This window comes from Amblyomma mixtum, chromosome 6 (genome assembly GCF_055824585.1).
Source record: "Amblyomma mixtum isolate Tamu chromosome 6, ASM5582458v1, whole genome shotgun sequence".
Classification (NCBI taxonomy): domain Eukaryota; kingdom Metazoa; phylum Arthropoda; class Arachnida; order Ixodida; family Ixodidae; genus Amblyomma; species Amblyomma mixtum.
This window is the reverse complement of record NC_143017.1, coordinates 80,190,658-80,217,731: the sequence shown is the minus strand read 5'-3', so window position 1 is coordinate 80,217,731 and position 27,074 is coordinate 80,190,658. Positions and strand designations below refer to the sequence as shown.

At 44.4% G+C, this 27,074-nt stretch overlaps 1 protein-coding gene across 1 annotated transcript; it reads left to right on the top strand.

Annotated features, from left to right (window-relative positions):
- The first annotated feature begins 300 nt into the window (after positions 1-300).
- On the top strand, positions 301-25,016 carry LOC149339502 (putative cytochrome P450 49a1). The gene is made up of 9 exons (XM_089548272.1): positions 301-693; positions 12,860-13,097; positions 15,543-15,733; positions 17,602-17,803; positions 19,376-19,535; positions 19,675-19,844; positions 21,294-21,372; positions 21,877-22,083; positions 23,600-25,016. Exons 1-9 carry the CDS (start codon positions 513-515, stop codon positions 23,732-23,734), a joined length of 1,563 nt encoding a protein of 520 aa, XP_089404398.1. The 5' UTR covers positions 301-512; the 3' UTR covers positions 23,735-25,016.
- The last annotated feature ends 2,058 nt before the right edge of the window (positions 25,017-27,074 follow it).

The following is a 27,074-nucleotide window of genomic DNA, read 5'->3' as shown; positions in this document are numbered from 1 at the left end:
TAACTTGTATATTCTGTAAATTTTTGTATATAAATCTTCAGTTATTGCCTTTTTCATCCCTGTGTCTTCAAGTCTTCAAGTTGGAACAAACCGTCTCTGGCGGTGCACCTCTGGTGCAAAGAAGAAGAAGAAGAACCTGAAATTTACTCAGGGGGAGCGAACAAAAAGATAGTTCAACGCATCAGTTAATCTGGGTGCAAAGACGGCACATTCCGACGAAGATTCTGTCCGATAAAGCTGCCACGTGTTGGCCCACTCTAGCGATTGCTCAATGCGAGAAGGAGATACGACGCCTGCTAAGATAAATTGTCCAGCAAACAGTTGTCGCGCCGTTGCCAGCTAACTTAGGCACCTCGTCATCAGGAGAGGTAGCTCCGCTTGGGTAATCTGCTACCTGTAGAAAGGCCTTGGGGCAGAGCGCAGTGTTTATATATACTCCAGAGGATACAGAGCGACTGAGGTGTGGGTTCAAACTAGCCGTATTCCAACAAGACCGCAGCACTGTGTTCAGAATGAAAGCGTCATTTGTAGCAGCTCGGGCTACCACGGCTAAAGCAAGGCTGGCATCCACGAACGCCTTAGTCAGCACACCCGAAGGCAGTCATGCTTTGGGAGCGAAGCCCTTCTCCGAGATGCCCAGGGTACCTTCATTCCCGGTCATAGGCAGCTCGTGGATATACTCACGCTTATTCGGTAAGTGCCGTACTGGGGCATATACCAATAATTCTCCTAGCGGAAACTACTTTACGCGTCTACATGACTTCTTTTGCTTTTGTTGTACAGGTTACGGCGCTACCTAAGGCGCGGTTATAATAATAGGGAATTTATATGTTATGTTATACTGTGCTGTACTATGCTACGTACTGTATGGAATGACATGTTATGGTAGAGTATGGTTATATGATATGGTATGATATGGCATGGTATGGTGTGGCATGGTGTTGTGTGGTGTGGTATGATGTGGTATTGTATGGTATGGTATGGTATGGTATGGTATGGTATGGTATGGTATGGTATGGTATGGTATGGTATGGTATGGTATAGTATGGTGTGGTGTGGTGTGGTGTGGTGTGGTGTGGTGTGGTGTGGTGTGGTGTGGTGTGGTGCGGTGTGGTATGGTATGGTATTTTCGATGAAGGCGAAATTCAAGAGGCCCGTGTGCTGTGCGATTTCAGTGCACGTTAAAGAACCCCAGGTGGTCGAAATTTCCGGAGCCCTTCACTACGGCGTCCCTCATAGCCTGAGTTGCTTCGGGCCGTTAAACCCCAATAAACCAAACCGGTATGGTATGGTATGGTATGGTATGGTATGGTATGGTATGGTATGGTATGGTATGGTATGGTATGGTATGAACCACCGCAGCCAAGATTCGATCCGCCTCCTTGGGCTGAGCAGCCGAAAGCGATGGCCTCTGTCGCTGCGGCTGGTGCAGCAGAATAGAGGCATGCTGAGCACAAGGCGGGGGGCCACCTGTTCATGAATAAGCATTCAACAACAGCATACAGTTCGAGTAGCCTTTTCCTCAGTCCTCTCCTGCTACAGGCACCCATTCAGCCTAGACGGAGCAGCATAGAGGAAAACATTTCCCACATACCCATTCTTGTGATGCAGCTAAGCGAAGAAGTACCCATTGGCTGACCACCATAGGGAAGTGACAAACAAAGATGGCTTGACAAGAAATGAACACTGAGAAAATTCAAACAATAAAGAGAGTATTTCAAAAGCGCGGCTTTTAGGGCTTGCTGGTGCATGACCATAGCGAGAGAATATAGCGCAGAGTAGGACAGGACACAAATATAGCGCTCGTATTGTTCGTGTCTTCTTGTTTCCTCTCCTACTCTGCGCTATATTCTCTCGTAAAGAGAGTATGTACTAGGTTTCTAAAATCGGCCTTTTCTTGCTGTTCTCAAGCACTTTCTGAAAAAACCCTGAAATGTGTAAACGAATAAAACTTTTGAAGCATGAAGTGCCCTATCACTCTAATCAGTCTTTTACGTTCAGTATTACCTTACTGAGTACCCATGTCTCAGACGTGAGGTAGTTAGTTGAGGCCGTTGGCTACATTGGGTTGAGTAAGAGTGCCTTTAACTTCAGAATCTTTCCCTATCAATCTATGCTACCTGCAATCCAGGTGCCGAGCTCCAGAGGCAGCGAAGCTCGTTCGCACTGATCGTGCCGGCAGGAACTATCATAAATTACCATAACACCCGAGACCTCGGTGGACCACCTTGCAAAGGTTACCTTGCTTAGCTGAATAAGAGCGGCGTGTTTTGCGCATCTGCACTTGTGGGTCAGCACAGCGGCTAAAGGGAGCAGGGGTAATAATTGTTACACTAGAAATTTCTGATCACAGGCGCGGAAGCACCACCTAGCGAAAGACGGAACAGGATGACTTACGTGATCAGAAGGACTTGTAAATCATACCCACAAATTATAGAAACGCACAATTCTGAACGAGAAGTTGTTTATGAACGCAATTTTTCGAATATAGAAAGAATAAACCATTTCAATATATCTGTAGATGCCCCCTCAGGACGCTTGGAGCTTTGTGCTATTTATTTGTATGGCCGTCTTAACTACTTGTTGCGAGTGCGGGACAAACTTTAAAAGCAAGGTTTTGCTACCCATCGGAATATTAGATCATCCTCATCAGTATGTTCATAACAGTAACTTGCAATATCCCAATTTTGCATCACAAATGAAAGTGACGTGCCAGAAAGCTGCACTTGAAGTACATAGTGGTGAGTGAGGGCGCAGCGGTACTAATTGGCCCGGTTTTTCTTCTTTGCATGACAAACAACTCGCCGCCTGCCCGAAAGCAGCATGAGGTGTGTCGCGCTTCAACAGCTGACCTTACTCGTGTTACGAAGTCCGAAAATTACGAAGGACTACAGCTGTTCGGCATTGCGTGCCCCGTGGCTTCAAGCCCGTTGAGCACTCTGGTTTTGTTGCCTTGGTGAATGAACTGAGTTGCTACAAATACAATTCTTTAATACTGTCCATAGAAGGCGTCAAAACAAAGCATTTTCAGTATTAGTTTACAGACTTTCATCGGTTACAGCGAAGTTGTCCATACCGCTGTTTCTCTCTATGAGCCATGTCTAAGTTCTAGTCGTTCGACATAAGATCCAATATTAGCAGTCTGAATTTTAGAAGGGCCGTCTTTATTGATAAGCATTAAAAATCAACCATGCATATCAGCAGGACGTGACTTAGGTCTAAGTGTTATGTGCTAAAATCGTGTGCCCTTAATTTCATCGAGTCATATCAGCTCATGTAGCCTATTGGTATTGGTAAAGAACATCTTATAAATGTATAAATTATGTCCTCGCAGGGCATGATTGTAATATTTGAGCAGATACATGAAGACTGACGAAAGTAGATAGCGCCGACCGAAAAAAAGAGAGATGGAAAGATGTTCCGGCTCCCCACAAGAGCATTTCGTGATGTACAGCCGGCCAAATCTTTAGCTGGAATGCGCGACGGCCGCTTTTTCCGTGCTCCTGCAGCTTATGACGGCGCAAACTTGCTAATATATCAAATTTAAGCAGAGGCTTACTAAACCCCTGCTTAATAATGAGCTCTCCGCAAGTTTGCTTCGTCACAAAGCGCAGGAGCGCAGAAAAAGCGGCCGTCGCGCACGCCAGCTAAAGATTTGGCCGGCTGTACGTTCCTCAACAGACGGCATTAGGTCAGACCAGTGACTTGCAAATATATTAAGATTCTGCGGGTAGATATCGCAGGAACTTAATTTCAATACAGCGAGTTTAAACAATTTGCCGCATACGCCGCACACTATCAGCATGGTAAATTTCCAAACACTGCTTTCCTTCTGATGTTTTAACTCATGAAATGAACACGCAAAGAGCAGCTTCAACCTCCAGTTGCAACTTTGTCTTTCCCAGACCATGAGAAGCAATGTACTATCGGGCCGGAATGAAACGCGAACACGGGAACGCGTGGCCTGTGGCTAATTTTGGTACAGCGCGCGCCGTCTAGCAGCGTCCGCGATAAGCTGCTGACGTGTGCACTGGGTTGGTGGCTTCTTCCCTATGCAGCCTTTGCTCGCCTTGCCGAGTTTGGCAATCCCCGTCTAGCACCGGCATGGCCCCAGCCACATCGCTTTGAATCCGACGTCATGACTCCGGTCCCGGCTAGCAGGATGACGATGTGGTTTTTGCTCCTCCTAACTACCGCGTTACTTCTCAGTGCAGTGATGAAGCTTGACTGCCCAATGAGGTCGGTTATGATTGTGCAAGCGATATCTGCTTCGGCAGGATGTTGAAGGCTCAGGTCGATCTTTCTTGTGTGTATGCGTAAAAAAAATGCGACAATTTTAGTTAAACGTTCTGAAATGTCGCAGAGGCTATGACGGATGCCGTAGTAGAGGGCTAATTTTAATTTAGACCACTTCGGTTTATTTAAAGTGCGCTTACATCGCACAGCGTACGGGCGGTTTTGTATCTCGTCTTAATTGACATACGACCGTCGCCACCTGGATCGAGCCCGCGACATTGGAATTAAAAGCCACTTGCCAAAGCCACTGAGGTGCCGTAAAAAAAAAGTTTCCCAATTTAATTTAGTTTTTATTGACTCTTAATTAATTAATTCACTCTTTTATTCACAGCACAACTGAAATTGCACAAGCAAGTGAATTGCACAAATATTGCACAAATGAAGTTTTACTGAAATGTATGTGATGCAAAAATTAAACACAGACATCACGCCGAAGCGGCCGTCACTAGCACGTTCATGACAGAGGTCATCCGGCAGTCTAATGGCCGAGAGATCGCGCTGAGAGATAACGCGGTCATCAAAGAAAGAGAAAACCGCAACGTCATCCCGCTCGCCCAGATCGTGGACTGGCGAGTGTCGGTATCGAGGCAACACGGCTAGCGCCATGCTGGAGCTAGACGGGGATTGCCAAACCGCGGCAAGTCGAGCGAAGGCTGCACTTCTAGGCACAAAAGCTGCACACAGGGCGGCTGGGGAAGAAGCCACCAACCCAGTGCACACGTCAGCAGCTTATCGCGGACGCTGCTAGACGGCGCGCGCTGTACCAAAATTAGCCACAGGCCACGCGTTCCCGTGTTCGCGTTTCATTCCGGCGCGATAGTACAGTAACCAAAACTTTTAATTCGCGCTTTGACAGCGGTGACGACAGTTTAGCACCATCCTCTCAGCTTATGAACCCAGATGAAATATTGGTTTGGTTTGGTCTATTGGGGTTTAACATGCCAAAGCGACTCAGGCTATGAGGGACGCCGTCGTGAAGGGCTCCGGAAATTTCGACAACCTGTGGTCTTTTAACGTGCACTGACATCGCACAGTACACGGGCGTGTAGAATTACACCTCCATCAAAATTCGGCCGCCTCCGCAGGGATCGAACCCGCGTCTTTCGGGTCAGCAGCTGGGCACCATAACCACTGAGCCACCACGGCGGCTTTACGTCAGTAATTCCCCATATGAAGGAATACAAAATGAAATTACCATGCAGTGGAAGCTCCACGGTTGTGGCCTCAGGTACTGAACCTAGGAAGAATAAAGCTTCATTCGGAAAGGCTCCTCTATGGGAACAGTGAGGGACCATGAGGTAAAATGTTTTAAACCAGCCACAGCAGCCACATTTTGAAGGAGGTGAAATGCTAACACTTGCACATGGATTCATTACCCCAAAAGCCAACAGTACGCGGCACAGAACAAGGCTGGGTACCTAGAAAAAAAGAAAAATTCTGTTCTCTTTAGCTGACATATCTTTGCAGTTATCTGCGCATATTTTGCAGCTTAAAGAGCTTGTTATCGGTGCATACCCTTAGCGAAAAAGAGGATGTGCTAAAAATGCATTTCAAACGTATTGTATTAATTTCATATTTATTTCGCATTTTTTTGTCCCTATGCTTAAACTGCAATACGAATGCTTTCTAAGTATACTAGGAATAATATTTTAAACGTTCTTAAAAATACGTGAAAAGTACATTTTTGCCCGCTTAGCATATTTATAATGCATTAAAAATATAATAAAAATATACATTAGAAATATACTAAAAATATACATTTAATACATTAAAAATGTGTTTACTCGGGCTTAAAAAAAGTCTACTGGGCGCCTCCATGGAATGACACGGGTTAATTCATCAACTGGAGAACAAATCGTACACGGGTATTTATCATTAATCAACAGGCGTCTGATATTATAAGGTCACGTGATTGAATGGGAACGGCAGATACCTACATACAGCATACCAAGACGACAGCGACACAGCAAACAACAAATCCTACGGCAAGCGCTATACTTGGCTTGCCGTATATATACCCAGCGAAAGCGACGCACTATTTTGTACGGTGATGCCTTTTTTTGCGCAAATACTGTGGGCTTCCAAATTATCGCAGAAGTACCCTACTGGTCGCATTCGAATCTGGGATTAATTGAGAACGGAATTGCTAGTTGAAACTTGCGTCAGGCACAGGTCAGGAGTCGAACTGTCAACCAACAGATACATGGGCGTGTAAGGGAGCCGGTCTGTCCTGCCACACGGGGTCCTTTCCGCTGGCTTATTCGGACCCAGACGTACCCAAGGCGCTTTTGCTGGTATAATGCTATCACGTTCTCACACGGAAATGTTCGAATGATATTGAGTGGAATGACATTCCAGAATAGGAATGACATTCGGACTCGACGGACTGCCGCGGTGCTGCACGACACTTTCGAAACGCATTCGAAAGCCTCAGCTCGTTTTCAGTGTACAGCGACGACGACGACGGCGGTCACACTAGTCCGACAACGACAGTATATATCACGCTGAACAACAGCATGTAATTATAGTGAACTATCTAGTTTACTATAATATGATTCTAGAGGGACACGTTTTTCAGGCCAACGACACCGACGAATCCGGTCGGCGGACGGTCAGCCTTGGCGGCGGCTGAGCGAGAGCACGGTGATGAGGCGGCGGTGTGTGTATGCTCGCGCTTCTAAATGAGCGAAACGAACGGCTATATTTCACGTGTGCATACCTGAACACTCACCAGCGATAAGCGCTTGCCAAATCAGTTTCAATCGACGACGGCTCTGTTCCCTTCCGCGACGACTAGGCCCAGCGAGTTCGCAGGGTTGGATCTGTGATTTCGGCGGTTGTGAAGAGCGAATCACAAGCTTTAGCGAATGCAAATGGTCACCAGGTGTAGTTTTGGCAACAGTGACCTGAAATCAACTATTGCTTACATCGCAGGGCACGCGTACGATGAACGGGAATCGCCGGTGTGACCCAGACTGCCGAGCCGTGCTTCACGGCCAGCAGCAGTCGTCGCCGTCGCTAGCTTGTGGATAACAAGTTAGGCCGTTTCAGTTAAAGCGAACAGTCGCCATACATACTTCTGGATAAAGTAGTTTATAAAAAAGTACTGGTCACGTCGGAGAAAGCCGGGACAAGAAGCGAGAAGCGCCAGTCCTGCGCGATGCCAACAACCCGGCTTTCTCAGGCGTGCGATCGCATCATCGCTTCCCACACATTGTAGCACTGCGTAAACAATCACGAGTACAACCAGTAAAAAAGAAAACAGATTGTTTATTAGAACCAAAGCGCAGATTGGGTTTTATGTTATGTAAACAAGCGATGTAAACAACAGTATGAGTGCAGTCGTCCTCATCGGCGCACTCCCGGGGAAATTTCATGCTGACGCGGTTAATATTCATTGGCGTAATATTATCTTCAAGCACTCTCTTAGACAGAACACGTGTAGCATCGTTAGATGACATTCGGCTGGAAGGCATTCGAAGCGCCCGTGTAGCAGGGCTATAAGTGGTGATCACCTTCCTGCTAGAAGTTACCATAAACGAAAAGATGACAAGAAAGGGAAAGTTTCCACTCTTCGCTGAAACGTCATTTCGAGCCCTAGATTTTTCCACGGTAGCTTGAAGTGTAATGCAAATATGTTTACGCGGACAACCCATTTGTTAGAATTTAAATATACTTCAGACGGATTAATTGCGTATTTACGAAAGTACACTTTAAATAGATGGCCAGCACCAAAATGCGATGTCCCGAAACTCGATTTTGAGCATTAGATTGTTCAACGACAGCTTGTAGTGCGCTGCAAATATGCTAATGCGGACTGCCAATTTGCTAGAATTTCAGTGTTCTTTGGACGAATTAATTGCGTATTTACGGAAGTACACTTCAAATACATTGACGACACGCAAATGCCATTTCCCGAAACGCGATTTCGAGCACTCGACTGTTCATGGCAGCTAGAAGTGTGCAAAGACGTTTAAAAGGACTGCCCGTTTGTTAGGATTGAAATATATTTCGGATGAATTAATTTCATATTTACGAAAGTTCACTTTTAATACATTGACAAGATGCTAAAACTGCATACATATACGTTTACAAGGGCTGCCCGTTTTCTAGAATTGAAGTATACTTTCGATGAATTAATTTCATATTTCCGAAAATACACTTTTAATACACTGACAAGATGCTAAAACTGCATGCATATTTTTTCATGTATTTGAAAAGTGCTCGAAGTATGCTTTAAGTGAGGTATTTTTGGCACATTTTAAAAATATATTTCGAATACCAAGCATGAAATTTCAGAAACGTATTTCCTACATATTTTTAGTGCATTCATGAATACAAAATATGTTTAAAATACATTTTAAATAGCCCTCCGTATATTCCAAACGTATTAGTTTTTGCTAAGGGTAGTATGAGGCTGTGTAGCGAAAACAAGAGATAAATTTTATGCACTTCACTGTGGTTATCTTCGCAGTTATTTATGCAAATTGTGCAGTAAAAAAAAAAGGTTGTGATCAGCGCATAGTATGACGCTGGCTAGCAAGAACAAAAGATAAACTTGTTTCATTTAAGTACACGCGTCTTAAGACAAAACATATGCACATTTTACAGTAAATTACGGTCTTGTTTTCGATGCAAAGTAAAAAAACGCCAGCTGGCTAAAGTTATCGTGATGTACTCCGCTACATGGTGCCTCAAGACCCGTTTACCAGTTTTTAAATGCAAGAAACATGTTGTCCTAAAAGCTTGTGCAACTAACTTTTGTGAATAATACATCTGAAGTCTAAGTTAGAAACTTTTACGAATAGTATTTTCTGATCACGAGCACATCTATGTTTTAAAGCGTCGACGTTCCTGTATAGAACTCTGCTCATGTGTTTCGAGCCATTACGTTCAATGGCCATCTCGCGTTTGTGTCTCGTGGAAATGAGAGCGATCTTTCTAACAATGGGGTGTGATCAGCACCTAGGCACACAACGCAAAGCCAATAAAAAGGCAACAGCATTACGAAGTGTTGTCGTCTATTTCATTAGCCTCTCTTCGTTTTGAGTGCTGATTACAACAAATCCTCAGCGCGCCAATTATCTTGACAACACCTGACCATGCTTACAGCAGCTGAGATGCCCGTGTCGTCAAGCGTTCGTAGTCCCAAAGCGTCTGCGTCAAGCGTTGTCAGCCCATTTTCGTTTTTATCTCCTTGAACACGTGAGCGTCTCTCTGCCTCGGTGGCTCGTAATTGTATTCTGCACGATCCAAAGGAGAAAGAAAAAGAGATAATGCCCTTCCACAAGCGGATGTCGGAGGTCGTCACCTTGGTGTCGGATTCACTGGGGGAGTCAACGAACTTGCAGCACGCTTTTGTTTTTTATTGCAAAAGCAATACTACTCCCAAGAACGGCCTTTCGCGTAGCGGCGGCCACTTGGCACATTTGACCCATATAATGACCTCTGACGTCATATCATGCCTAGTGACATCACAGCGTGACGTCATACCAGGAGCAAGAGACGGGCTACCAACTCGGCTCGTCGGGTAACGGCGGCCGCTTAGAACGGCGCGCCGCGCTCTTCCCACAGCTTTCGCAACCTATCAGGCTGAACCAAAGCTAAGCCCCCGTCATTTTTTTTTATATCTACTATAATTCAATGATTGCGTGTATGTGCGAGGTTGTGTAAAGCCTTTCTTTACCTTGCCGACTTTGCTAATCAGGCCACGTGTTAATGCTCAGTGCAGCAAATATGAGTACGCCAACGCAGTAAAGGGGTCTAAGGAAAGAGAGCTTGCGGTACACTTCTAAACATTAGGCTTGGATACTAATTCTGAGAAATGAAAACCCTTTTAGAGATGCAAACAGTACGTGATCAGGTTTTTGCTTATGAGTGCATGAATGAAATTCTACATATTTTTTTGTCAATTCCTTGATGGCAAAAAGCAACGCAGGGAGAGGGAGCGCATGGAAAAAAGTTGCTTAAATGTAGCTTGAATGGTTAAATGTATTGAATAGTTGAAAAGTTTGAATGTAGCTCGCCCACTCACTTAGGTCAGAGGTTGCTTCAGCTGTTCGCTAGACCGCTGCTGGTGAGGGAACAGAAAAAACTAGTCTTAATTAGCAATTTTACGCAGTGGTCTCACAACATTCAGTGATTACAGAGATGAAACGAAAGTAGTAAAATAAATGTGAAAGCAAGCAGCGTGCACCATTTTCAAGGACAATAAGTCTCACGTCCGCAGCCTGTCTTACTCGCGATAAAAAAAGAAGAGCCGATCATGTTAATTTCGGTGCTCTTACCTGCACTTTTGAGCACTTTCGCAGTATGCAAACCACGCGAATACCCTTATACGTCAGTCTATTAGCTAGCGTATCAACTTATCCCGTTTTTCTCGGTCATTTTAAGCACTGTACATGTTTTTATGGAGAGTGCATATACAGAGCCAACAACACACCCGCCGCGATGGCTCAGTGGTTACGGCGCTCGGCAGCTGGCCCGAAAGACGCGGGTTCAATCCCAGCCGCGACGGCTGAATTTCGATAGAGGCGAAATTCTAGAGGCCCTTGTGCTGTGCGATGTCAGCGCACGTTAAAGAACCCGAGGTGGTCGAAAATTTTGGAGCCCTTCACTATGGCGTCCCTCATAGCCTTAGTCGCTTTGGAACGATAAACACCAATAAATCAAATCAAACAACATAACCCTCTTCCTTCTGCTAACTTCGTGCATACTGGCATCGCTCCTTGGCTTGAATGCATGCATGTCCCCACGATTCCCTGCGCTCCACTCAGGCTGCCAGTGCTCGTTAGCGCGACTCTAGCGGTTGGCGTCTGTAGTATAAAGAGGCGGGCACGTGTCACATGAGTCGATGCTGATTATTAAGCCGATGGCCATCGCTTGTGGTCACTTTACCAGGGTTGTCATTCATGCCGGTCACTTTGCGGTCGACGATGTGTACGCATTTACGACTGGCTACATCACTGTACTATATACAACCGTATAACAAACAGCAGCTGTATAACCGCAAACAATGTGTAGTCACATCACATCACTTGGGGCTAAGTTCAAGCCAAACCAGGCTTGTGGAGTGGAAAAATTTGGCGACTGGGAATTTCCTGTCAGGTGTCACTTCTCGAAGAAATTTGCTCTGGCTATTATGGCGCAGTCGAAGCTAATGGAAAGGGTCATAACATGTTAAAAATACGATTTTAAACAAGCATAAAACACGCAAACTTTGGAGACTTCCGTGGCTGTCGTCGTAACGCAAATAATGATATCCCGCAATTCCGGACAAAAGCATTTTTCAACGGGAAACCGGTTATGAAGCAATTTTTTCATAGAATATAAGATTTCACTATCACAATCAATACATCCGCAGATCACCCGACGGCAGTCTTTTATTTTTATTTTAATAACGCATTTGCTGTGATGAAAAGGGTTCCCCATTGGTTTTTCATTGAATCTTAAGTGTTCGATGCGATCGTTAGAAACACTTTAAAATAAATATTTCGCTACATATCAGAAGAATGGACCATTACCTTCGATATTTCCGTAAGAATTTCTTACAATATTCCAATATTGAAAATTTTTGACCAAGAAAGCTGGGCTTAAGAAACTCTCCTTTCGTGTCAAGCAATGAGAAAGGTTGAAACAGGGCATGCGATACAGGCGCTCTTAATTCTGTATGTGTTATTGCCAATGAAAAATGTGGGTGTTTTTTTGTTTCGTTAATAAACGATCTAAGCGAAGTCCTACATGAAGATGATAACGACACACATGGAGCGCTACGAGTTGTAGCCAACTCTCACTCGTTTTTCGCTGCAGTTTATTTTCGTTGAGTGATGTCTGATTACCACATTCACAGGTTTACGCTTCTATCAGCGTGTGTAAATAAGTAGTCGATGTATGTTCGGATTATTTTTCTATTTACGGTGTCGGCTTTGAGAATATATTTGCCACTTTATGCATATTCACTCTACGTCAGTGTAACTTGTTTCTCCCTTTTGTTTTCTATGGAATGACGAAAGCTGCTTGTGCTATTAGCTGCCACTATTGATCCCTCTTCATCTCAATAAGGTATGCAAGTATACGTACTTGAGGTTTGAAAAGATTTGGTTTGGTTTGGTTTGTGGCGTTTAACGTCCCAAAGCGACTAAGGCTATGAGAGACGCCGTAGTGGAGGGCTCCGGAAATTTCGACCACCTGGGGTTCTTTAACGTGCACTGACATCGCACAGTACACGGGCCTCTAGAATTTCTCCTCCAAAGAAATTCAACCGCCGCGGCCGGGATCGAACCCGCGTCTTTCGCGGCCGCAGCCGAGCACCACAACCGCTGAGCCACCGCGGCGGAATGTTTGAAAAGAGTAGAGGAAGTAGAAAACCCTCCCATCATGTCTCCATGCTTCATCGTTCCTCGTCCTTGATGCCAATAAGATCATTCATTTGATTACTGATGTCTGTGGTTTGTAAAAGTAAGAATGCACGTGAACAACGGTAATACCGCGCAGTTATGTTGGGCCTGACTTTTCACATTCAAAGGTCTTTCCTAAAATGTCTTTCTCTCCGTGGCCATCTCAGGACAGCACCATCCAGACCAGAGGCATAAGGCGTCCATGGAAATGTACCGGAAGTACGGGCCCATCGTTGTTGAGAAGCTCCCTGGCCGCTACTCGCTGGTGCACCTCTTTAGCGGCACTGACATCCGGAACCTGTATCAGGAGGAAGGCAAAGAGCCGTTCAGGCTTGGTGCCACGGCCTTCAGTCACTACCGCGCCAGCAGGCCAGAGTACTATGCCGATGTGGGCATTCTTAATCTGTAAGAGTCAACTAGTAAAATCTTATTTTGCCGGGCACAGCGGTTTTTCTGCTGCTTGGCAGAGCATGTAAAACATATTTTGCTGTATCTGTTCTGAGGAAACAAGCCAAGACATCGCAGTCAGAACCAGAATCGGGTTTTATTTTCCAACAATGAATATATATCTTGCCGTGGCATCCTGTCGTATCATGCCATATATTTTGTCATCCTCACTGTTCGCCATAAATGAAGTGCGGTGAGAATGTCTCTATGAACTGACTAGTTGTTCCTCACGCAAGGAAAGTTTTAGCGAACTGTCGGTGCGGTTGGTAGAGCGACATTAATATCTTGATGCGACAACATGCGAAAAGATGTTGGAGTGTTTTCTTTCGGGTATCTCTGCAGTCCACCCTTCCCTGAATATATTGGACTCTCAACTTGCACCCTTACTGACGTACATTGAGATAGGGACAGAATGGGGAGGTGGATGATCTAACGTCAGGAACTAATTGCAGCAAACTGTGCACTGGGCTTTTATTGTAGTTACTTATGTGTAGTGGAGAATCCTCCTCTATCGGACTCATCTACTATCGGATGCTTACCGAGCCGAGAGCCCTCCTTTATCGAACTCGTCTACTCTGTGTTGCTTGCCGTCCCCTGCAGTAACTGGACGAAAAAATTAAGCACTCAGAAAGGACACGAAAAGTTGTAAGCAGGAAATGTTGTTCGCCAACGGCTGCAGATGCACCTCAGATGAGTTTCCTTATTTCAAAGGCACACACTGCTAGTATGCATATTCACCACTCAAATTCGTTTCGTGTTATAGTAGCTCAAAAAATAGAGCTTTACTTTTGGGTCTCCAACTGTCAACAGGAAGTTAAAATTGAATCTTTTAAAAAGAAAGAAAAAAAAAACATCTCGTGCTCTTTTTCCAAGAAAAAAAAAACACGAGCTGCTTTTTTTTCCAGAACGCCGTACCAACTCGCTCAAATATCAGTACTATTACAATTAATATTGGCGTTTTTGAAAAACAAAATGGAGACCGAGGTGTATCACCTTCAGCGCAGCTGTAACCCTAAAATGGGCCCCATCGGCGATCAAGTGACGTAGCACCTTTGTACATAATGTAAAGGCCACCTCAACGACTTTCATTCATTTACGTCCTCAATCGTATCGCGGTAATAGTGGTTCAACCAGCAGCGAAAATACATCAGGGGGAGTGCACGCACGAAACACCGGTCTGAAATATCGCTCACCACCGCGCTAGACTTGAGCGACGAATAATTCCACGCGCTAGAGATCAGTACGGTTGGCGTCCGCTAGAAAATGTTCCAGAGTGTTAGAGCAAATTTCTTTCTTGTCTTTCGATGGAAACATTTTAGAACCGTCTAACGGTTTATGAATAATTGATTCTAGACATAACGCACCGTTGAACAAATTTTCATTCAGCCATTCCTTGAGAGAACACCATTCTAATACTTAACGCCGGATGTACGGCCGAGCAAAACTCACTTTCACTCAGTTTTAATGCAAGTAACGCTACGGATTACTACGGATTGCGTGAAAAAACTCTGAGGACAGCTTGACGCAATTATTGTTCCCAGTTAAAATTAATTATCTGTATCTTTTGGGGCATGCTGCCGTTTTCCAGGCAGCAGCATTTATAAGTGTTTATGCGCTAGGAAGGTAAAGCTCATAATTCCCCCCCCCCCCCCCCCCCCAGTCCATTCAAGCACGTGATACTTACACCGAATAGGTGTGGCTGCTAGTTTTGAAGTTAATTGCGATTATCCAGGATCCATGAATAAACCCCATTTTTATGCACTCATTTTACTTGCGAAGTCGCCCGGTGATGGCGACAGCTGTATTTTGTTTTGGAACTTTTCCAGGCTTAGTTTTCTTAGTTTTCAAAGAAATTGGTTCCTTTATGATTATAACGCGGTACCGTACTGATAGCGGCCAACTTCAATTTGTCCTCAGTGTGCTTTAAAAAGTGGTTGCAACTGAATGCTTTTCTGAGCATTCAATTTAAGTTCAGTGGAGGTCAAAATATCTTCACGTGTGTCAATCTCTATTTTCAATTCTGGGTTGCTCTATTGACCTATCTGAAGAGTTACTGTTCGCTGTTGCTGTTATAGACAACATAGATATGCCTTTTACGAGCTTGTTACCTTTCAGGTCATCACTAAACCTTAGAGACTCTTGACGTGTTATTGTAGCGCACAGAACTTTTAGAATATTTTACAGGTATTCAGTCTACGGCCACTCTTTGTGCATTATTTGGGTCTTTTGTGTTTTATTATGGTTTTTCGTCATTTCTGATGGAAAATACATCTTTTTGAACAAGGCACAGAGAGACCTCAAGGAGCTTTAACAATGTGCTTGCACATAGCGATTGCGAAAGATTGGCTCGTATTATATTCCATAAAATTTATTTTGATTCATTCCTTTGTATTTTTCTTGCAGCCAGGGAAAAGACTGGCTAAAAGTCCGCACAAGCACGCAGCAACACACTCTGCGAGTTCGCACAACAATGTCTTACTTGCCCAGCATGAACAAAATAGCTGAAGAAACTTTGGACCTCATCTCCCAACTGATGGACGAAAACGGCGAAGTCAAGGACTGCTTCACTTTGTTTCAGCGCTGGGCGCTGGAAAGTAAGTCACTGAGAGTCACAGGGTCACGGGGTCGTAAATATACTGACCGGGTACACGAATTTGAATGATCGCACCTCTAACAACGCACGTTATGGTAGCAGCTACAAAGTCTTTATTTTCGTTGTTATAGCCTAATATGTCTGCAGCAAATTGAAAAAAATGCTGTTTACGAATGTTTACTCATTAGTGCTTCATGCCAATCGAAAAAAAGAGATTTTTTTTTTAAATATCGAGTATCTTGCAAACACACGATGCACTAAAAACGCCTTTTCGATTCCGACACTCCGGTACTTTCATTTTTAGCAGGCAGCACCTAATACACACACTCAAAATGTATCCAGCAATAGTACTAAAGACACATCGGTTCTGGGGCACTAATAGGTTTTTCTTTTCATCGTAGTCATCCTTTCTTCATCTTACCCCTATTCTGCCAGGCCTGCTTGGACAACAAACTTCTTTCAAGGCCCCATCGAAATAGATTAGAGGAAGGCAAGGACGAAAAAAAAAAGCCAAGCGAACGGAAGTATGATAAGGATATAGACCTGCCCTATGCTCGGCGACCAGACTTTTATCACTTCCGCACCTATTTTAACGACGCATTCGCGATAAGTAGCCTGATGGAGGCAACATCGTATGACCCCCTTTATTGTGAAAGAAATTTAGGACAAAATATAAAGGAAGAAAAAAGAAAAAGAATGAAAAAGAATGAAAACGGAATGCAACGAGGGAATGAAGTGATGTTATTGACCGACATGATTCTTGCCAAGGCACCATTGTTGCCAATAATATGCTAGGTATAAGCAAAAAAAAAAATAAAGTTCAGTTACAAATAGATAATAGTTGCGCGCAGAGCCTGGCTATTTACACGAACACTTAGAAAACATGGGGGATGTTTGCCGCAGAAACAGGGGATACAGATCACCCACGAGAAAAAAAAAGCGCGCGAAATTTTTATTCCGTTTTAAGAGCAGCCACAGTATGACGAATGCTCGCAAAATGAGGGTCTAAAAAGCTGAGCCCTATGAACACCGCGTCGAGATTGTTTTGACAACGCATGAGTGCTCTGGCCAAGCAATTTCTCACCTCGTTTAAGGCTAGGCTGCATTCGAGAGCCGTCCGATGCTTGGTCGTAGCACCGTTCACATATACATGATGAGGAAGACTGCAAAACTCCATTCATTCTTGCGCGGTACTGGCGCTTATGCCCTACAGAGCGAATACTGGGTGAACCATGTGGCTTAAAGTGTAAAGTGCTATCAGCTGACAAAAACTCATCACGTGTCATTCCCGCTTAAATGTCTTCTAAAACAAAAAAAAAATAATGCAGAATGCATAAAATATGTAAAAAAAGAATACATAACACGCTTTGTAGGCACTGTGTATCAAGTAAAACTTTGCTTGGGCTAGTTGGTTCATGATTCAAGATGTAATAAAAATGTAGCGACGGACGAGTACAAAAGTAGAACACAGACTTTCTCTTGCTGTTCCTTTTATCAAGTTAGTTGAGGAATTTGCAAGACGATTTTATTATGAACAGGATAAATCTGTGGCGTACAGCCTTTGTAGTTCTTTGATGTTTCAAGAAGTAAGCAAATGATGCACGCATACTCGACTTTCAGACTGATGATAAATTTGGGCCCTCAAGATGTGACGCGTACACTGACGCGCCTAAGGTTATACGTCATAAAACATACCCTGCTAGAGATGAACCATATATATTTGACAAAGGTTCGTCCCATGTTTCAACTTATACATACTGAAAACTTTTAGGACATAGCTTGGACAACCTTGAAATCGAATGTCAGCTTTGGAAACTGCACCTCTCGGGGTGAATAATGCAGCGACAAATATATGCTCCCACATCGCAGGTGTAGCCCTGGCCTCCGTAGACGCCCGTCTCGGCTGTCTGAGACATCCGCTGGACATGACGTGCGACGGTCCCGTCATACTGGATGACATGAGAACGGCATTTGCCTGCATGCAAAAGTTTGGATACCGATTCCCGTATTTCCGATACTTCCGCACACCGACTTGGCGCCGTTTCGAGAAGGTTATGGATGACTTCACGGTGTAAGTCTCCTCGGGCTAGCTTTCGTTTGAAGGGTCATGCATTTGGGGGAAAACGAAAAAAAAATAATTTGCTCTCATATATCCTAACAGCGGACAGAGCAGACTGTTAGTTTGTTTTGTTCACCAGCGATAACCTAATTTGTTTATATCATGATAAACAAAGTAATCGTTTTATTTATTTTGTTGTAATGTCATCACGTATAACTGTATCAGCTCATCTGCCGGTCACGTTATGCATCTTGTCGCAGTGATCATCGTCAAATAATACGAATGGAATCACGTGGCATGAATCACGCAATACGAACATTTTATGTCAATGGTATCTCTGCGAACGTCCAGCCTCCCTACGAATCCCTCTCTCCTGTGGTTACATAAAGAAAAAATTTTGAAGTTGTGCCATCTTCTAGTGTTCCCGCACTCAACAGACGAAGACTTTAATATTGAAATTGTGCTTTTGAAAGGAAACAACACATTGCCCTCTGCTTATCAATTCCACCGGATAAAGTGCTAGATAAGAAGGCTATATTCTCTTAGTGTTTATGGCCCCGTCAACAACCATAAGCCGTTAATGTGACAAACTATAGCCAGTTGCTCTCAAGTACGCAACGCTGCTCAAATCAAGCGCGTTCGCCTAAGCTTTGCCAGGTAATAAAATGCGAATCGCCCAAATTTGCAGCAATGCTTTATTTTTTCCAAATTCAGCGATCTTTCGCTTCCTTTTGTGCACCGAATCGTAAGGGATGAAAGGCTGAACTGTATGATGCAACTTTAGCGCCATAATTGGTAAGGTTCTATTTCGTTTTTTTTCTGCCAATGACGTCCACCACGACAAAGTTAACAGGAAGTCAGGAAGCAAACAACTAACCACAGGCCTCTGCGGACGCGGTGTCATAGCTAGCCAGCTCGTTGCCACCGCATATAGTCCGGCCGTGTTACCGTGCGCATGCTTGTACTATTCGTCCCAAACCACTGCAGAGTTTCTTTCCTGAGAGGTAAAAACCGCCAGAAAACCTTTTCAGATGTCTCAAAAATGTCCTGCTCCGTCGTTCGCCGTTGTTGGCCCCGGTCCTCTAGGACGACATTGGCGCATTTGTGTTTGTAAATGGCACTGTATCTGTGTTTCGTTCAAGACTAGCCTTACGTCATCCACCGCAGGCTACGTAATTCGGAGCAGCGAGCAAAGGCAGAGGACCAATGAAGCATTGCAAAATACGGCATCAGAATTGTATGTGACTCACATTAGCGGGAGCCTCATCGTGGTTGACTATAGCACAAGATTTAAAACGATGCATCCCTCGGCGTTCTTTGGGGTTCGTCAGTAAAAGCGATCGCAGGAATTGCATAATTTTGAGTGCAGAATTTAAGGAAAAATTCAAAGGTGTCCAACCTTGCTTAGTAGGCTGTAGAGCTGACGAGCTTTGCATCAATCATAGCCTGAAAAAGTTAATGTCTTCTCCCAGTTAACCTATTCATACCAGCATTAAATTGGTATTAACACAAGCGATTCGCGTAAATCAGACTGCGCTCAAAATAATTTTTCATTGACCATTGGTAATCTCTTTTTTTTTTCAGCCGTATATTCCGACACATCGAAGCGGCAGCCCAGCGTATGAACTCTGAAGTGTCTGAACACGAGCCAACTATACTAGAACATCTTTTAAGAGAGAAAAAGCTGAGCTTCGGGGAAATATTTACGTTCACGAGTGACTTCAACCTTGCAGGCGTGGACACGGTGGGTATGCGCTGTTTCATCGGCGGCGGCTTGCAGTCTGCTCGCTGTTTCCTTATCGGAAGTGCCCTTTCAGTTATGAAGTCAGCTAAAAGCAAGCCACACACATTGTTCTAGTGCCGCTCGGTTAAATTCCTTTCAGTCAGCAACGGCTGCAACGTACCTATTGTTTCATCTGGCGAAGAATCAGCGGGCACAAGATAAAGCTCGGCAGGAAGCAATGACTGTACTTGGCGAGACGCCAAACTCCATTGAACCACAGCAGCTCGACAAGCTCTCGTTTATTAAAGCCTGCCTCAAAGAAAGCATGCGGTAAGTTACGCATACCAGCTGTACTCTACAGATAATTAAAAAAATAACCTTATTTTTTAACGCTGTGGAAAATGCGCCTGACCGGAGTAGTTCTCTGGAGCAATCAAACAATGAGCCGGAGCCGATTGTAACTAGAGCGCCTTAAACCTTTAAAACTACCTAGAAGCAAAAAAAAAAACTGAACACGCATGCAGAATTCTTACAGGCGTGGTCAATATGACATGCAACACGATAGCAGCAAGTGGTGCGCGCTTTGTGCCTTTTACGGGCACCCCAGTCACAAACATGGAAAAAGAAACACTCAAGAGGGAGTGTGACGTGCAGCTGCGGACCCTATTCTTTAAAATAACACACAGAAAAAGTCAGTCACACGTGACAGCTAATCTCGTGTTTTACTGCCCTCGGCCTTCAAGTGAGGCTGGCTTTGATGTATTGGAAAGAGACAGGGCAAAGGAAACGGCTTCGAGTGAGTTTCAAGCGAACAATAACTTAAGCGCATTTACGAGCCTTTTTTTAGTAATTGCATATACAACAGCAAGTACGGTACCAATTATTTTGAGCTTTGCTGTTTTGGCGTCCGATGTGTGCGCGAGTCCTCCCAGCCGGCAGGGATGGTGAGCATCGAGGGACCCGAGGCCATGCGGGAAGGGGCAGGCTTGGGTTCAGGCATGTGGATACAGTAACGCTACCTAACGCTATAGCAGACGAGGCGCAATACCGGCAAGAAAACAGTTGTGCAGCACAAGGTGACAAAGCTTCGGTTTTATGCGTTCAGCGTGCCGAGACAGCCGTCTGCCGCGGGAATGCATGCAAATGCAAAGCATATGTTCCGAGCACAATGGCGAAATGACAAGGAACTTGGGTGGATTCTAATGCATCTGTTGGCAGTGCTTGTGTGGTTGCTTATGAGTAGTTATTCTCCTATCACAAAAATATTCCACCTTTGTGGATTCCCCTAAATACTGGACTAAGGAGATTGTCTATTGTAGATGAGCTGTGTGCACGCGCACTGAACTTTTCATAATTTAGTTACTTGAAACGCACCTCCTGCTTGAGGAGCAAGCTAAATTGGCAAAGTGTTGTTCTGTTGTGCTCTTTATTGTGCTTCTTGTGTATTAAAAATTCTGTGGTTCGTGTTCATTAAAAAAACATTTGTTCATAATATCGCTTCTGTTCTATTCCGCTACGAATAGGAGCTAAGATTAAATGGCATGGCCACTTTTGGCTACTGTTAACTTGAGTTCTGGCTCCTTTTAAGATCAGCACAATGCCAACCCTGCAATGACGACTACCGATTCCGCTATGTAGATAACTAAATTTCCCTGGTAATGTGAGACCAGCAAAGAAATTACTCCTTATAAAGTTAACTCCAGCAGTAGTTTTTACGTTTTTCACCGAGGACCATTTTTGCAGACTTTTTATTGCTTCTTTTTGGACAAATATTTGCAGGTTGAACCCCAGTCTGCCTGGAATTTACCGAAAACTTGGCCACGACGTCGTCATGTCTGGTTATGTGGTTCCTGCGGGGGTTAGTATTGCTTTATCTTGCGTTTTTTCTGTAAAGAAATACATACTTTTCTTAGCAATTTATATTATAAGCGCCAAACATTGCTGCACATGCCTCTGTTTTATCGAGTCATCTAACATAGGCCATGTTAACATATGGCATCTAACATGGACATCTAGCATTTCAGTTACTTAATGCGCATGCATGCGGCACTAAGTATTCATTCTAAAATACATTTATCATTTTACGTTACTGAATAAGAAAAGACTTATGAGGCGCTCTAGAAAGATATCTTGTATAGACCGTTTGTTTCTGCTGCTCAATTCGCAAACTAGGATGTATTCAGCTGTTATTACTCATAACGTGTTTGCGTAAACTTGATGACCAGCATGACCTTTTATTCCACTTTGAAGCAAAACGTTCCGCACTTTGATGAACTATGTCCCTGATTTTTATTTCACTCTCCACTTCTCTCCGCTTTTGTTTTTACTGCTTGTTGTTATTTGTATTGCACTCGACATGCAGGTACCCATATTTGCTGAAACTTACGTTGCTGGGCGCGCGGAAGAGAATTTCTCGCTTCCCGAGCACTTCCTTCCAGAGCGTTGGCTGAAGGCGGAGCAGGGAAATCTCCACCACAATGGATACGCTTCTCTGCCCTTCAGCTTCGGTGCCCGGATGTGTCTCGGTCGGCGGATAGCGGAGCTTCAAATCTGCACCCTCTTTGCCAAGGTTCGAGATCACTGAACGTTGGCGTCTCAATTCCCTGAGTAAAAACTATGGATTCTGTTCTGGGCCCGTGCGCTCAACTCACCGTAACTTTTTCCCACTTTCTACGAGAACTGGCGTGTTGTGCGAGTAGCTAATGAGGGCATTCGGGCCGGCCGCGTCCTCAAACATGCAAACACATTTCTTGTTAATTAATCTGTTCATGAACAAAGCTGGGGGTAATTTGTATAACACAGCATGAAAAGAAATTTTGAAATGTATTTTCGACACTTGAACAGAGCTCTTTAACGACACTGCTCTTAAAACTACACTTCAAATTTTAACTTTTCCCTGTGATCTCTTCTCGGAGGTAAGCAGATGGAAAGGACAGCAGCTTGGGCTTGTTGGTTTTGCAACTTGATGTCAACAGCACAGAATTCAGACAAGGACGAGAAAAAATTAACATGCCTCTTTGAGAGTACTCCGGTCCTCGTTTATGCATTCTTAAGTAAGAGATAAAGGCGCCAGTTTAGAGCTGCCAAGAAAGCGGTGGCCATTCATCGCTAACAACATTAAAAGCCCGGAAAAGTGGACTATTGTGTGCATGGTTATTCTGCACCTCTTTCATTTATTTCATTGTTAGATACCAGCATAGTTATCAGCCATCAAGGAGCTCTTAATTTCCACAGAGTTTATTTTACTGCGCAGAGGCATCGCTGCGGTCAGCTAACCTCTGAATCCCCAACCAGACCACAGGATTTCAAAACATAGGTCCTATGGGGTGTTTGAGAACTTCTATCAACAACGAGCTGTGAGCCTTTAATTGTTAGTTGTTTGAATAAGTTAACTGAGTTACCAGCTGCGTGCAAACAAAAATGCACTACTCTCAGTAGAGCACCGCCAACAATAATGCTTACATTTCGGTCTTGCTAACTTGCATGGGTATGTTTTCATTGTATCGCGGTTGAAGTACTGCACATGATAGCCTCCTCGGGATGGGGCATGCTCCCGAGTCTTACAAGGTGTTCTTAACATATGTGAACGCTTTGATGATTATCAAGAATTTGCAAAACAGTTGCAATTATGCCAGAGTGCTTTTGTCCAAGTCAGCTTTGGCATTTTCTTTGGAGCCACGTTGCTGTAACGTGGTGCTCCATACAAGTTATAAAATTAAGTATATGGTTTATGGTATTGCGCTTCTGCGTTATACCTGGAGCAGAGGTAGAGAAAAAAGGACTAATTGTACTATCGAGGATGAACAAATTTCGTATCGGAAAATCGTTCTGTTTATCTTTTTTAAGCTTCCTTTCTTAGTTGCGAAGAGATAAGTAGCAATATTTCGACGCCTCTATGAACCGCCACTGCGCAAAGAACTGTAGAAAATTTGCATTTTTTCCTTCCTCTCTTCCGACTTATGGGCACTTTTTGAATAGATTTTCAGCTGCGAATATAGTGGTGCAATTGTGGCATGATCATTTACAGCTTCATCATTTGTTCTCAAAGATCTCACTCTTATCATGCTCACATTTTCTGTCCGCAGATCTTGCTGAAATACCGCGTCGAGTTCAAGAGCGACAACCTTGAATTCCACGGGCAACTTATCAATGTCCCCAAAGATTCCACAGACTTTCACTTCAAGAAGCTGACTGCATCAGTGCACTTGAGCGCAGGTTAGGTTCCAAGCTTCCTAAGACCAACAATCATCTATATATCGCGAAAAGGCATCTACCAGGGGCCAGAACGCTACTTACCAGTGATGCCGCTGAAAACAAGACTTGGTCTTCTGACTCATCCGGCTGTTCTAAGTGATACAATTTGTGGGAGGCTGCATTCATGGAGGCTTTGAAACAAAGGCTGTGACCAGTCCTGCCTGGTTCATCAGCAGGCGCTGACGGCACAAGTGTGAACTCGTTCTCCTCTCTCATTACCATGACTGGGCAAAGTGGATCACCAAGATCGCAATTTACTGCAGAGAATTTTGCAAGAGGGAAAAGAGACCTTCTTTTATTGAAGTTCATTCCGCGTTACTAATAGCAGTGAGCCGACCAGCGTAATAATAAGGCCCCTTGACAAGCGCCGCAATGTGCACAGTAGAATTGTTTTTGCACGGGTTTTAAAAATGCGAAGTTCAGGACACACAGACTCAGATTTCAATTAACAAAAGCTAACATTTCATTTCTAGGCGAAAGAGAAATGCTGACTGTCAAATTTTATCAGATTTACATTTTTCATGTGCTCGTCGTCGCTATCCTCAACGTTACCCCGAAGGCGTGGGTGTACTCTGCCGTGTTCGTCAGGGCCTCAAAAATTAGGCTGCGCATTTGCGTATCCTATGCAACGGTTCAGGCGCCGAAGACCTTGTAGTGCTTTAACGTCCACAGATCGATTTTGTTTCGTCTGTGAGCTAATGTGCTTAGTGAGCACGTTGTATTTGAAGAGTGGTTGTGTGTGTGACAGACGCAGAAGCAACAAATGAGAACGATACAGCAGCAAGTCTCATATAATGCTAAAAAACTCCACATCCATAATAAAAATACCATACTTTATCCACCATCGGGACAAATTTGTTTAAATACAAATTTTATTTCACCTGCATCGAGTTGTTCTTGACCACTGCAGTATTTTTTATTTTCTAATCTGCTGTGGCTCAAATAGCCTGCACGCGTAGAAGCATGTTGTCTTCAAAGCAGCATCGTGCTTATTCACGACTGACTAAGCGGTCTGTAGAGGAGAAGTCGGTGAGAAAGAAGGGAGTGGTCTCAAACAAGACCTTGGTATTTTGACTTTCCTTAGTTTAAAAAAAGACAGTTAGTGGTTACTGCCTTTATCATAAATCGTATGACTCTCACTAGCAGCTGTCGTAGTCTCTCTTGCCCACTACATGTAAGTGCCCATGCTTAAAAAACATGTCTGTCATGGTAGTTGCGCAGCTATAGTAGTTTGTCGAATAATAATAGTAAAAGTGGTTGGGTTTTGACGTAGTCAAACTGAGTAGATGCGCAAAAGCATGTATTCATTCGAATAAGAGGTGACACGTAAGCCCCGCCTTAAGGATAGGACGCGTTTGCTTTAGTGGGTTTATGCATATATATGCAGAATTGGTCATTCTCTACTTTACGTCCATAGATCGCTGAGAGTCCTTCATTCCACTCCTGGCGAAGTGGCGCAGCAGTTAAGCGTTGCACCACTGCCCGGTGATGGCAGCTGCTTCAGCCAGTGGGGCTCACTGCGACCCAGGTTGCTCTTCCCGAGAAATCTCTCACGACAAATCATTAAACTGCCACCGGCCACGGTGGCCAGTTTGTGGGCAGGTTGTGACGACGTCATAAGGAGGTGTGTCCTAGGTGAGTGCGACGCGCTCTGTCCATTGGCACAAGACACAACACAAAGCACAAGACACGAGAGTACAAGACGAGACAATATTCTTGCCTGTTTTGTGAGCGTAAGTACAAGAATTCCCATTCCGCTCAAGGACCACGGAATTTCTTGCTACGGCATGGGCGAAGTTCAAACCACTGCGCACTGCTGGATCCACAGGCAAACCCTGGCGCAACAGGCACCCCTCGCGGCGCCATGGCCCGCGGCGCGTCTATAATGTGCATCACGGGCTGGGCGAATGTATAATGTGCATCACGGGAAGCGATGCAGCCTTCCGCGCTGCATCGCTTTTTCCTCCTCCCCTCCCCATGCTTTTCAGCAAACATGCGTATTCCTGTAGTTAAGAACTCATGCGCACCATTTATTAGGAAATTTGGGATGACGTAGTCGACAGGGAGCCATCTTTCTCCACTCTCGCAGAGTTACAGCACTGAAATCTGGTACCCGGAAAACTAGACTAGACCAGAGCCGATGAATCGGTTCTGGACTAGCCGTCCACACCCATATTCCCGATAACGAATTCGCGATATCTGTGTGAACTGTGTCATTTCAATCAAGGCAGGCATCTTTAAAAAGAGGCAAACATATTTTGGCCAAGGCATCGCATGCCGCGGACACTGGATTTGTCGAAAGCTCCAGTGCGGTGTGAGTTCCGGCGTTTTGTTCTGTGCCCGGAGTGCGGCCATTGGACATCATTCTAGACTGGGACCCAACACGAACCGAGTACACGTACGTGTCATTCTTGTACCCCTTTGTTTTTTTTTTATGCCGTAAACCTTACTTGCACATTAAGCGAAAATTCTGTGCGTGTGCGTGTGTGTGCGTGTGCGTGTGTGATCCGCGCGCGCGCAGGCGTGTTGCGTGTGACCCCTCTTTGCCTGAACTTGAAGCAGATGTATTCAAGTGATTGCTACTGCAGTTGGTCATTCGGGCGTAATGAGAACGCATACATATGGATATCGTTTTTTATATTTTTTGTGCAGGCGACAGAGTCAACAAAATAGCAGTTGAACCACAAAAAAAGTCATCTGTTTCAGCATGTAATAAACACTCCGTGGAGCCATTTCTCACCTGTTTGAAAGCATTTTTAATGCCATTGCATTTTGGCTACCGTCTTGCAAAAACGATCCGCTTTCTCTGTAGCAAAATATCCGTGTTGGTCGTGAGGGCCATGACGTCATCAGAACAGCCACGTTTGAAAATATGAGGACTGGAATGTTCAAGTTCTTTCATTAGATTATCGTATGTAATTATACTAACCGGACCCTCTCTTCCACCTTAATACACCCATAACTTCCGTTAATCCTCGCGACCCACTAACTAATCCCGTAATTCAGGTTGTTCAACCCCTAATTCCCAATGATCCACCTTATTTCCCGTACTAATTCACCTTCATACCTTTTTTTGGCTTAGCCTACTTCTAAAATTATGGGATCCTTTGGATTTCAAGAGCACAGACCTTTGGGCTAGTTGGTTCATAGCAGACACGTACAAGGGCAGACACGTATAGCCCTGCCGACATCACGTTGCCGCTCCCAAAAACAATGTTTTTGGGAGCGGCTACGTGATGTCAGCAGGGCTATCAGTTTGACGTCATGAAGCAAGGTGTATATAATTGTGCTTGTGTGTCAATAAAT